This window comes from Gopherus flavomarginatus, chromosome 3 (genome assembly GCF_025201925.1).
Source record: "Gopherus flavomarginatus isolate rGopFla2 chromosome 3, rGopFla2.mat.asm, whole genome shotgun sequence".
In the NCBI taxonomy this organism is placed as follows: Eukaryota; Metazoa; Chordata; order Testudines; family Testudinidae; genus Gopherus; species Gopherus flavomarginatus.
Window position 1 is genome coordinate 45,012,302 of NC_066619.1, and position 13,415 is coordinate 45,025,716.

At 43.5% G+C, this 13,415-nt stretch overlaps 2 protein-coding genes across 2 annotated transcripts in view; both read right to left on the reverse strand.

The window, feature by feature from the left end:
* Positions 1-2,750, reverse strand: part of THBS4 (thrombospondin 4) — a 67,717-nt gene extending 64,967 nt beyond the window's left edge. The window contains exon 1 of the mRNA XM_050946904.1: positions 2,485-2,750. Coding sequence (XP_050802861.1) covers positions 2,485-2,572 — 88 coding nt within the window. The 5' untranslated portion in view covers positions 2,573-2,750. The remainder of the gene's footprint in view (positions 1-2,484) is intronic.
* LOC127047924 (cardiomyopathy-associated protein 5-like) overlaps positions 1-13,415 on the reverse strand; it is a 478,816-nt gene that overhangs the window by 318,315 nt on the left and 147,086 nt on the right. The window lies entirely within an intron of this gene.

The window sequence follows — 13,415 nt, forward strand, 5'->3', positions numbered from 1 at the left end:
ATCCCCAGTTCAATCTGCCGGTAGATATCCATGTTTTTATGGCAGGGCCGTAGCTGTGCTTGCACAGCCTCTTCTCTGCACAGGCCCAACAGATCCGATACCAGGCAGGAGTGCGTTTAGTGCATGGAGCTGGCATGGTTGACTAAGTGGTTGCACACAACAAGGGTGAGCTGCTTGGTGTGCTTGCCAAGGTGAGCAATCAGGAAAAGGCAATTGGAAAACACAAGGAGTTCTAAAAAGGAGGGTGTCTTCCAGTCTCTGTGATCTCTCAGGGCAGAGGACTTTAAAATTGTGACCCCAGCGGTCACTGTCACGGAGAATGGGGAATTGTGGGACAGCTGCTGGAGGACTGTTAGGGTCAACACAGGCCATGCAGCGTTTACACTCGCACTGTGTCAACCTCAGTAGCAACTGTTCAGGGAGGTGGGTTTACTGCATTGCCGGAACAGGGCACTTACATTGGCCGGAGACAAATGTAAGCATGGACACATGAACAAACAGATGGACACAAGGTGACTTATATAGATCTAATTTTATAGTGCAGACCAGTACTAAGAAACAAAGCAGGTAAGTGACTTCCCCAAGTTCACACAAGGAGTTGGGAACAAAATCCAACTAGGAGTTCTAACTCCTAATCATCTGCTGCAGTTACCAAACCTCACTCCACTTCTCGAACATCTTATAATATACAAAGGCAGCATCTCTCATAGTGTGGTACACACAATATCAACATTTGGTCTATATACAGGTCTTGGGAGAGAACTTGAATCATTGTTCTTCTGGCTCTGAGGTAAGAGCTCTATCAACTGAACCACACTGGACCAGTTAGTAAACATCGTATATATAAAATGGAATCATCATAAAATGGTCACGTAGTGCAGTCTAAGGAAGAGAGACACCCCCTGCCCAGATTCTTATATTAGCTGTAGAAGAGAATCTGTAGGAAATAGAAGAAGCAATGCATACTTACTCTAAAATGTATACTTGGATATTGAAAGCCTATTTAATACAAAATGCTACTTCAGCCTTTGGAACCTGGCACATGTACTGTTTGTCTACAAAACAGACTTTTTTTTAAAGTAATACCGAATAAAAATAAGTCAATAAAAGTTAAAGATTCTGATTTTTAAAGCTGTCCAAAGGAAGATGTGTGTCTACATTCTGAAAATCTCAACCATAATTTCCAGAGAATGCCATCTTTTTGCCTCAAAAGCAAACACACCGTAATTGTAAGCGGTTGCAGAGAGTATGCTACTTTACAAAGTTTAAACACAGCCTCTTTCCAAACTTATGGAAGAATTTCCCCTGAAGCAATCACATCTCTCAGTTACAAGGTTAGTGTTCAAATCAAAATGTGCAAACAGGTGGATAAATACAAGTAGAGGTTACTGTGAAATTAAACAACACAGCATCCAGACATTACCAGAACTTTATCAGTAATACCAAGTCAAATGAATCACTTCTCAAATTCTCTGAGGAAGAATTTAACTTTCACTAACTTAAGATTTTGTTTCTGCTTCCCCCCCACCACCACCACCCAGCGGTCAACTCAAGTTGGCACCAACTCTTAACATATTAAAGGCACTTTTGCTTTACCAAGCCTTCAATAAAGTAGGATGTCGTTTGTGCCTGAGTGAGTGAGTGTTTGTGCCTGATACATTCATTCCTTTTGGGGTATTTTAGAGTAAATCACCATAAAACTAAGCAGGAATAGAAAGGACTGCACCTAGGTCTAATCTTTAGTTACACTGTCCTCACATAAAAGCAGCAAAGAATCCTGTGGCACCTTATAGACTAACAGACGTTTTGGAGCATAACATCTGTTAGTCTATAAGGTGCCACAGGATTCTTTGCTGCTTTTACAGATCCAGACTAACACGGCTACCCCTCTGATACTTGTCCTCACATAGGTAGGGTTCCTGTGTACTGGGATAGAGGAGGGAAGAACAAAGACCAGAGGCGAGGGGACTAGGAGATAGGAGATAAGAAGAATAACCCTACAGAATGTCGCTAAGAGGTGAGACATGTCACAGACGCCTGTGAAAACACGTGGTTTCCTCACATCTGGGTATCTAGATAAACATGATCCCAGACCAATACTGACATAGACGCATCTCATTGCCCATTTACAGAAACTTTCCTTTTTCTTTAAAAGTCTGAGACCCTGGTGCTTACCTATTCAGTTAATCAGCTTTGATTCCCATGTCTCTGAATGAGACACTGTTCTGCTGTGCTACCTTAGCCCCTTTCACGTGTTAAAATCCCCAAGGAGATTTACCCATCTTTGTCTCAGGGGAGAGATCCTGGGGTTTCTATCACTGCTGCCGTATGTTTCCAGTCCAGTCACCTGCTGTCTAGCACGACAATGCACCTCAGCAGAATAACTACTCATCGACCGGAGGCGAGTCAGCTGGGAAAGCGCCTCACCTATTCCTATCACCGCCCCTTCGCGCGTCCGGCTGCAGAAGGGCCGCTGCCCCTTACCTTGCGGGGCAGGCTGGACGCCAGAGCCCGGGCACAACAGCAGGAGAACTTGCAGGAGCAGGACGGTGACTTGGCGCTTGCTCAGCATGTTTAGTGCAGTGGCGGGAGAGCGCAGCTCAGCCCCCTTCCCCAGCTCAGCTCCGCTTCTCGGCTCCTGCCGCGCCTCTGGGGACGAGGAGAGGGATGCCGGAGCTGGCCCCTAAGCAGCCAGGGGCATGGAGCGCGGCTCGGGGCTGGCAGCTCTGCCTCGGAGGCTGTGCGGGGACAATCGCTCACTCAAGCTTGGCAGCCCAGGCAGGGGGTGTTTAACCGGGGACCTGCTCCTCGTGCGGGAAGGGGGGCGGAACTTCAGGAGGCTGCAGTCCATTGGCCGCAGGGTCCTTTCCCTTGGGCCGGCAGTGGTAGGAGGAGGAGGAGGGCGAGAGGCGGGGGTGAAGCCGGTGCGTTGTGCGGGACAAGCTGTGTTAGAGACAGACTGACACAAAGGGCTGCCCCGAGAAACACAGAGACCGGCTCAGGGAGTAGGGGGTCTCCCCAGCCCGAAAGGGGGAAAGGACTTGGCAGGAGGTTCACTTTCCCCTAATCTCTTGTATTTCGAAAAAGAGAGGCCACAGCTTTGGCTGTTCCCTTTTAAAATAAGACATTAGAATCTGTACACTAGCAAAGACTGAAACCGAGCAACCCACACCTGATACAATTACACAACGTTAGTGGAGCTTGCCTTGGACATCCAGGGATGTCTTCCAACGAATTAACTCCAGTTTACACCAAAAATACAAATGTATCAAGAGTGGGACTCACATGGAAAATTAATTTAACCACTATTCACTTATATTAGTATCTGTTCCAGTAAACTTAGATCCAACTGAAAGCATTAACCAATGTGGCCCTTAGATAAATTATGAAAATCAACAGAAATTAAATACATCCCTAAAGGTAACCTGTAAAAGATTTTTTTAAGCACTTTTGGGATTCTTTACTGAGGCACATAAAGCATGCCCTTTAAAGATTTCTTTGCTGCTTGTTTTTTACCTGAAGCTGGTCTACACACAGAAATTGGACTGATTTAACTAAATTGGAAATGGCTGATGGAAATTGTGTAGGTTGATTTCAGAATAACTGAGTGGTTGGCATCTGTTTAGTTTAGCCTTTCTTAAACTGTTTCCAAAGTGTCCACAAAAAGGAGTTGCACTGATTTAATTAATTCTGTTTAGAAAGTGGAGCAAATTTTATTGCTAGATTGGGCCTAATAAGAAACATTAGGAATTGTCAAGCCTGGTCTTCCATGGCTTTGCTTAGAAGACATGGGACCATTGGGAAAGCCCAGAGCTTGTTTAATGTGAGCTCTAAAACCTACATTGAGGTGGTGAGGTCTCGCACAAAGACTTTCTTCTATTCGATATGGTTATAGATCAGAGAAGTTGAATAAATGCTAAGGAAAACACAAATACCTGGGTTTTAAACCACCTAAAACCCCTCTCTTTTAATTAATTGTCCGTCTCCTAGGCCAGGGGTAGGCAACTGACGGCACGCATGCCGAAGACAGCATGCAAGCTGATTTTCAGTGGCACTCACGCTGCCCGGGTCCTGGCTAACAGGAGCTCTGCATTTTAATTTAATTTTAAATGAAGCTTCTTAAACATTTTAAAAACCTTATTTACTTTACATACAACAATAGTTTCATTATATATTATAGACCTATAGAAAGAGACCTTCTAAAAATGTTAAAATGTATTACTGGCATGCAAAACCTTAAATTAGAGTGAATAAATGAAGACTCGGCACAGTACTTCTGAAAGGTTGCCAACCTCTGTCTTAGGCTCTTGTGGTGTCACTATTTCAGTAATTCTCCAGTCACCACAGTGTCTTCCAGCCAGGTCAGGACATCAATTTCTAATGTAAAACACCCAGTTCCTTTTGGAGCCAGGCTGTCTTGTAACCTCTCTCATGGATGGCCACGCAGAATTCCCATTCAGGTAGGGCTGTCTCGTAAGTAATCTTCGGGCAGTTTTATGCTTAAAATCAAATGGGATTCCCAAGGGAGTATACCACACAACAACAGCTGCCTGGCTCCTCTCATACTCCTTGCCAATAGCACATAGCCCAGAGAGGTGCCACTGCCTTCTGTTGGGTTAGGGAGCAGGAGGGAGATGTCTAGGGATCAGAGAAGACAACACAGGCAACACCGTTAGGGATTCAAGTCATTGTTGTTACCCTCTACCCCAGGTAGAATGTGGATCATTGGTTTGTTTGAATATCAGCAGGAAGGAGGAGCTATCTGAAGCTGTCTACGTCATACAAAGAACACAAGAAGGAAGGGACTTGTATTAGTGAGCAAAGGGGTGTTGACTAGTGTGCAATGGCAGTCGTGCATGGAGCGCACAGTTAACGAGCAGTGCAGAGATTAGAACCATGGGGCTGGGGGGTATCTCTATTGCCTGAACACTGCAAGCCTTCCAGGGTGGGACCGTAGGACTGGAGCACTCGCTGCTCAGCAAGTGGAAGCCCCACCACTACAAATGGAGTGCAGGTGCTGCAAAGGCTAGAATTAAAGACATGGAGCAGTCCTGCTGCTGCTCTACACTCAGTGGGGTCGGGGGAGGAGAATTCCTTCATCCTCAGTCCTTATTCTTTAAAAATATAAACGTAAGTGCCTAGCACAAACACACCACCAAAGCAAGGAATATGACAGCTACGTATTAAGGCATCCAGTAACTATTGTAGACACTACAGAGAAAAAAAGGACAATGTTAAGGTTTGCCATCACTAATCTAAGTTAACAGACTCGAAGATTTGCTATACTAGTTGTTTAGCTTCATTAAGCAAAGCATTCATTAGAGTTTGTCAAAATATAGGGAGTGTTTTCATGAGACTTCCCTTTTTTATCTACAGCATTTTAATTTTGTTTTTTTTTCCTGACCAGCTCTAGTTCTAATTTAGTCACAGAGGTGATTCTTGATGGTGTGCACTGACAGCAGTGGATTTAATTCTAGGAAGATCTCTGCTCCAGTGCCATGAATTTCACAGTATTTGCTTTCTAAGGGCCAAATTCCATTCCCACATGTGTGCACCAGGAGTTGCATGTGCATATCAGAGAGCAGAATTTGGTTCTAACAAATATGCTGTGCTACTTATAAAATGTCAGAGAACAGAGCAAGTTCACAACTTCTATAAAAACAGAAATCAATCCATGTTTACATGTACTTAGCCAGTGCACATAAAAGGTCCTTGTAGTTTTCCAGGCTTTCATTTCTATGTTCAGTTTTATTACTGAAATATATTACAGACTGAACAGGATTTTATACCTATGCACAACCTTCTTTAAAAGGATTTTCACAAAGTCCTATGTTTATTTGCTGTCTGGATGTGAGTATTTGACCTTTTAACTGTCTCTTTGGATAACAAAACTACTATTATATTAACTATTATATTTTTACTGTTGTATATTCTCTGAAATTTCAATCCCAGGTTACCTGAGTAGACCTTAAAATTTTGAACAGGAATCATGACAAATTACTAAGCACTACATTATCAAAACATGTTCATACATTTAATAACATGTTCATAAAGAAAATTCTTAAAGGCACATGAGACTGTAATCCTTAATATAGGGTCTGTGAGTGAAGCTCAACTCAACTGTTAAAATATTTTTCTTTCCTAATTTATTTAAATCAACAGAATACTAGGCATACAGAATTTAGAGAAATTGTCAACACTGTTGGTTTTCCTTTAAAAAAAAAAGCCAGTGTTTTGTTCAAATTCCAAGTAATGGGGCGGGGAAGAGGCCAATTGATGAATTCAACTTTCATAATTTGTTCTTAACATGCAACAAAAGACTCACCGTTTTTCATGAAAGGGTGCCTGGGTCACTATTTTAAAAACTCAGCATACTTGCAAAACTAAGACACAGGAATGAAACCCAGCTCTAAATCGCAGCCTTTTACTTTTATTTTGATAATACAGACCTAATCCTTCAACCTGTACACAGGTGAAATTCAGATGGGCTTCACAGAGAGTTTTGCCAATATATAAATGCAGGCTCAAACCCTAAACTTTCAAAAAAAAGACATAATCCTTCCCAAAGTGCATGTGTAGCTTTCATTAACACTAACAGGAGTTTCAGGCAAGGATCCTACTGGAAAAAGATCCAAATAGCCCCTGGATTGGGGAGAGAGGGAGCAAGCTGCTTCCTCTTGATCCCCGCACTGGACTCTGCAGTGGCACAGGGATGAATTTGGCCCTGTGACAGTGTGGGAAGGGTTGATCCTTCTACACCTATTTAACAGATGTAGCCCTCCAATGCAGCCAGTTTAGCCTGCACCCAGGGAAGAGCCACAGACTCACCCTCCCTCCACATAGAAACAGCCCCCTTTAGAGTCACTGAACTTGCAGGCAGCGGCCACCTATCCTTGCACACTCCAACACAGGGATACTATGGTGATGAGAGCCATATAAGTGCCTAGACAGACAGACAAGGAAGTAGATTAGAGCTAAACCCTGGATGGGTGGATTAGAAAGGAAAGATTCCTCGAACCCTTTCCCCCCTCTAGCGCATCTGCCCTTCGTCTACACCCTACTTTGCTGATTGAACCTTCAGTGTATTGTTCAGTGGATCTTCCTCCTCTCCTCTCTCCATGGTTCTAAGGAGGTCCCACCAAGATCAATATTTTCCCCCATCTCTATTCTTTCTACAACCTTTCTAACATGATCTAATGCACTCTTGTATCCTTAACTGATCACTTACAGCTCCTGTCTCCACTCTATCCAACATCACAACTTGTCCTGTCTGACATCTCATCTCAGATATCTTATCAAGGACCAGAACCTGAGTTTAGTCTTTTTGCATTCTCACTATCCCCACACATCCAGGCCCTGACCAAACATGCCGCTTATTCCTCCATAACATTTCCTGGATCCTGCTTTTTCTCTTTCCATGAAGCAAAAGAGGCTGTCCAGCTCTTGCATTTATCAGCTGCCATATTGACTATTATAACCTCCTCCTCTCTGGCAGGGCTGCCCAGAGGATTCAGGGGGCCTGGGGTCTTTGGCAGCGGGGGCCCCCGCTTCAGCGGTGGGGGGTCCTTCCACTTCGAGACCCACCGCCGAAGTGCCCCAAAGACCTGAGGCAGAGGGCCCCCACCGCTGAATTACCCCTGAAGACCCGGCACAGTGAAGGACCCCGCTCCAGAGGCCCTGTAAAACTCTCGTGGGGCCAGGGGCCCGGGGCAAATTGCCCCATTTGCCCCCCCCCCCCCCGGGCAGCCCTGCTCTCTGGCCTTCCTGTCACATACATCTCCCCATCTATACAGGTCAATTCAAAAGACTGATTTTAAGATTACCTTCCTTGGGTCATCATTCTGCCATATCACCCCCAAATGGAACCCCTCCTTTGGCTCCCCATTTCCCCCATATCAAATACAAAGGGCCTTCACAACTCTTCTCCTCTTTACGTAGCCCCACTTCTATCCTATGTCATCACCTCCCCCCTTGCTCCAACAACGTCAGCCTTGGTTTTCCATTTGTCTACTTCTACCTTTTCACTTTCTTCCATTTTACTTCTCATGCATGGAAAGCAATCCCTGAACCAGCTATTACCCTGTCCTCCTTCAAATCTCCCCTCAAGACCCACTTGTATCACAATAACTATGGTAAATCATCAACTGATAAGGGCTAGGCCTGTGGGTCATAGGGATTATTGATATCATTAATATTTCTTATTTACATATATTTAATTTTAAATTAGCTTAATATTTGAACTGATCACCTGCCTACTCTGTGTGACCTCATGTTCCTGTCACTGTTCCCCTTATCCTGTGTTATATCCATTTTCTTTGAATGTTTTCTTTCATTAGATTTTCAGGGAAGAGCCTGTCTCCTACTATGTATTTGTACAGCACCTAGCACAATAGGGGCCCAATTCTGTTGGTACCTCAGCACTACTGTAAGACATGTTATCAATAGTAAGAATCTCTAGGGGTAAAAGGAGAATTCAGTTACCATGTCCACTTTTGCTTTTCTCTTTCCTATGATAAATTATAGCACATATTTTTCTCTGTTGTCCTCAGTGCCTCTTTTTTCTCTGAAATCTTTCTACGACCACACTTCTCTTATTTAACTGACCCCATTAATCTCTTATTTTATCAGAGTTTGCAGTTTGTTAGAGCTATGAACAGCAGTATAGGCACTGAACTGTCCAGCTACAGACTCAGGAGGATTACATTCCAATGGTTTACACATGTCTTTTGTTTTGAGGAGTAGCTTTGCAACCATAAGGGCTAGAAATTTAATTTAAGAAAGAAAAGAAAAACTTACATTTAGCAGAAGTTGATGGCATCCAGCTGGAAAAGATTCCTGTTTACCAAGGGCAAGGTGGATGCAGGCCCGCCAACAGAAATTCCTGGGCCAGGGCTGTCCCTAGGGAGGCAGGGCCCGGGGCGGAAGTGCTGGCCAATCGTGCCAGCGCAGGTCCCAGAGCAGTCTTGTATATGTAGGAGCCCTGAAGCCTACCCAGGTGATTTTAAAAGGGGCCAGGATTCCCGGCTGCTGCTACTGCGGCAGCAGCAGTGGGCCCTGTGACCCTGCCCTCTTTGCCTCACCCCCCCACATCGGCGGTCCTGGGTGGATGAATGGATGTTCAAGCCATAAATATTTATATAATGGTCATTCTGAAGCTTGGAATATCTGTACAGTCAATGTGAACTAATGGAAACAGCTACAGACAAGGCTGAGAGTCCTTTGTTCAGAATAACATCAGTTTTAATCATCACTGGGTTTTGCAGTCTGTTACATGCAATTTTTAAGTTCTCAGATATTTTGACTTTATGAATTACACCCATGTGGTGTACAGCTACAGTGAGGCATGCCAAGAGTCCTGGACTATTGTGATATTAGTGGTAACTCACCCAATCACCACCCTTACTCTACAGTTAATCTGCATATAACAATTTCATTACTGGGTTTGGAAAACTGCACAGATGGTGGATTACTTGGCCCAACTGCCACAGTTCTTCAAAACCACCTACACAAGAACACAACCAGCACACACAATAACACCAAACACACATCCTCATTTGCCACCCACACAAATTCACACAATTCTCCCAGCACACCACAACCCACACACAAATCAACACAGCTATCCCAGCACAACCCACACATTTGCCCACTCTCTCTCACACTTACCATAAAACCATAGTCACAGATTATCATCAGGTTCAATCATGACCAGGATTTGTGGTCTATTACCATCCAATTTTTAAATTCTCAGATAGTTTTGGCTTTCTTACACACAGCTTTATGACAGATTTCAGAGTGGTAGCCGTGTTAGTTTGTATCAGCAAAAAGAAAGAGGAGTACTTGTGGCACCTTACAGACTAACATACAGTATTTATTTGGGCATAAGCTTTTGAGGGCTGAAACCCACTTCATCAGATGCATGCAGTGGAAAATACAGTAGGAAGAGAGAGAGAGAGAGAGAGAGAGAGAGAGAACATGAAAAAATGGGAGTTGCCATACCAACTCTAACTTTTGTAGTGATAATTAGGATGGCCCATTTCAAACAGTTGACAAGAAGGTGTGAGTAACAGTAGGGGAAAAATTAGCATGGGGAAATAGTTTTTAGTTTGTGAATTATCCCTGTGATGGGCTTTCAGCTACTAGTTATTTAAATTTGAAAAAATATTACTCCCAAAAAGCTGCACAGCATTTTTTTTAAAATAAAATAAACAAGTACTTACCTCTAGAATATCATTTTATATTTATTGTATATTACTAGCTATGGCAACTGTACTTTGCTAGCTAATATATAATTTTGGTCTTAAAGTCCAAACAGAAACATATTTATGTGGCATATAACAACTTAAATGAGGTGATTATTCTCTCATTTCCTTTACATGGAAAGATGAGATATATCCTATCTACCATGTTTCTGATGGAAGGACAGGGTCCTAAATTATGTTTTTAAATCAGGCTCATATCTAATGTGCTACAGTGTTTCAGAAAAATGTGAAGGGATTTCTTACAGTTACTATCATAACTTATTAACTTGAATTAACTCTTGAGTTCCTCTTTTATTAATAGTAAAGCACAACATATTGGGTGACATAGACATATTTGCAACATTATTTAATAGAAAAGAAGATACAGTACCAGGTTACAGAGAACAAATACTTATGCATCTCAACAAGGAATTATTTTTAACATATTTTCCCTACCTACTGTGATACATTAAACACTTATTTGTCCAAATTCACTTTTTTTAAAATAGCAAGCCATGTTTTTCCTTCTCTGTGAATAGACATAATTAAAACAAGATGTCGGAGAGGAGTAATACAGTAATCTACATTATTTTTGCTTATATAAATATACAGGGTACTTTTTCTTGTAGTTAGTGTTTGTTGGGAGCAAACGCAGATTTAGACTTGACAGAAGTCTACTGTGATTTAACATTTTAACAGAGTAATGTTTAGTGTTGTGTTTATGTAAGAAATTGTAAAGTAATCAAGTTTGTGGGGAAAACAGAAGATAAAGTAACTACACAACCATAAGAAACTGGTTTGAGGGTACATCTACACAGCAACTAGACATGTGCGGTTGGCCCCCCATCAACCAACTTGGGCTCGTGCTGCTCCATTGCTGTGTAGGCTTCTGGGCTCAGGTTGGTGCCCAGGCTCAGGACTCTGTGTGGTGGGAAGGTCCTAGAGCTCCGGCTCTAGCCCAAGCTGGGAAGTCTACACAGCAATGAAACAGCCCGCAGCCCAAGCCCCACAAGTCTAAGTTGCAGGTTTTTCTTTGTTGTGGAGACAGACCCGGAGTTAGCTCAAAACCTCTTCCGAGAGAGACTAATACATAGGGCCCTACCAAATTCACGATCCATTTTGGTCAATTTCATGGTTACAGGATTTTAAAAATTGTAAACTTCATGATTTCAGCTATTTAAATCTGAAATTTCACAGTAATTGTAGGGGTCCTGGCCCAAAAAGAGTTGTGGGGGGATTGCAAAGGTTATTGTGTGGGGGAGGGTTTGCTGAATTGCTACTCTTACTTCTGCACTGCTGCTGGTGGTGGCACTGCCTTCAGAGCTGGGCAGCTGAGAAACGGCAGCTGCTGGCTGGGAGCCCAGCTCTGAAGGCAGAGCTACTGCCAGCAGCAACACAGAAATAAGAATGGCTTGGTATGATATTGCCACCCAGGGCTGGCTTTAGGCCAATTCCACCAATTCCCCCGAATTGGGCCCCGCGCCTAAGAGGGCCCCGCACCCAGTGAGAATCCCTTTCCTGGCTAGAGGCGCCTTTTTAATTTTTACTCACCTGGTGGTGCTTCGGGTCTCCAGCGGCACTTCGGCGGCGGGTCCTTCGCTTGCTCTGGGTCTTCAGTGGCACTTCGGCAGCGAGTCCTTCAGTGCCGCCAAAGACCTGGAGCGAGTGAAGGACCCACCGCCGAAGTGCCACCAAAGACTCAGCACTGCCCGGCGAATACAAGCCCCACTTGTTTTTCTACAAGTGTTTTTTGTTGTTGTTTTGGTTTGGTTTTTTTTTTTTAGTCATCCCTGCTGGGGCCCCGTCAAAACTGTTTGAATTGGGCCCCGCACTTCCTAAAGCCGGCCCTGTTGCCACCCTTACTTTTGTGCTGCTGCCTGCAGAGCTGGGCCCTCCATCAGCAGACACCGCTGTCCAGCCACCAACCTCTGAAGGCAGCACAGAAGTATGAGTGGCCATACCACATCGTCCCTAAAATAACATTGCAACTCCCCTGCAACTTCCTTTTGGGTCAGAACCGCCAGTTTGAGAAATGCTGGTCTCCCCTGTGAAATCTATATAGTATAGTGAATATATAGTATAGTGAATGCTTACGGGAAGAGGGTAGGTTTAGAAGATAAAATAAAAAAAGAGCAAGTAAAAAATCACTTAGAAAAGTTAGATGCCTGCAAGTCACCAGGGCCTGATGAAATGCATCCTAGAATACTCAAGGAGTTAATAGAAGAGGTATCTGAGCCTCTAGCTATTATCTTTGGGAAATCATGGGAGACGGGGGAGATTCCAGAAGACTGGAAGGGGGCAAATATAGTGCCCATCTATAAAAAGGGAAATAAAAACAACCCAGGAAACTACAGACCAGTTAGTTTAACTTCTGTGCCAGGGAAGATAATGGAGCAGGTAATTAAAGAAATCATCTGCAAACACTTGGAAGGTGGTAAGGTGATAGGGAATAGCCAGCATGGATTTGTAAAGACCAAATCGTGTCAAACTAATCTGATAGCGTTCTTTGATAGGATAACGAGCCTTGTGGATAAGGGAGAAGCGGTGGATGTGATATACCTAGACTTTAGTAAGGCATTTGATACAGTCTCGCATGATATTCTTATAGATAAGCTAGGAAAGTACAATTTAGATGGGGCTACTATAAGGTGGGTGCATAACTGGCTGGATAACCGTACTCAGAGAGTAGTTGTTAATGGCTCCCAATCCTGCTGGAAAGGTATAACAAGTGGGGTTCCGCAGGGGTCTGTTTTGGGACCGGCTCTGTTCAATATCTTCATCAACGATTTAGATGTTGGCATAGAAAGTACGCTTATTAAGTTTGCGGACGATACCAAACTGGGAGGGATTGCAACTGCTTTGGAGGACAGGGTCAAAATTCAAAATGATCTGGACAAATTGGAGAAATGGTCTGAGGTAAACAGGATGAAGTTCAATAAAGATAAATGCAAAGTGCTCCACTTAGGAAGGAACAATCAGTTTAACACATACAGAATGGGAAGAGACTGTCTAGGAAGGAATATGGCAGAAAGAGATCTAGGGGTCATAGTGGACCACAAGCTTAATATGAGTCAACAGTGTGATACTGTTGCAAAAAAAGCAAACATGATTCTGGGATGCATTAACAGGTGTGTTGTAAACAAGACACGAGAAGTCATTCTTCCGCTTTACTCT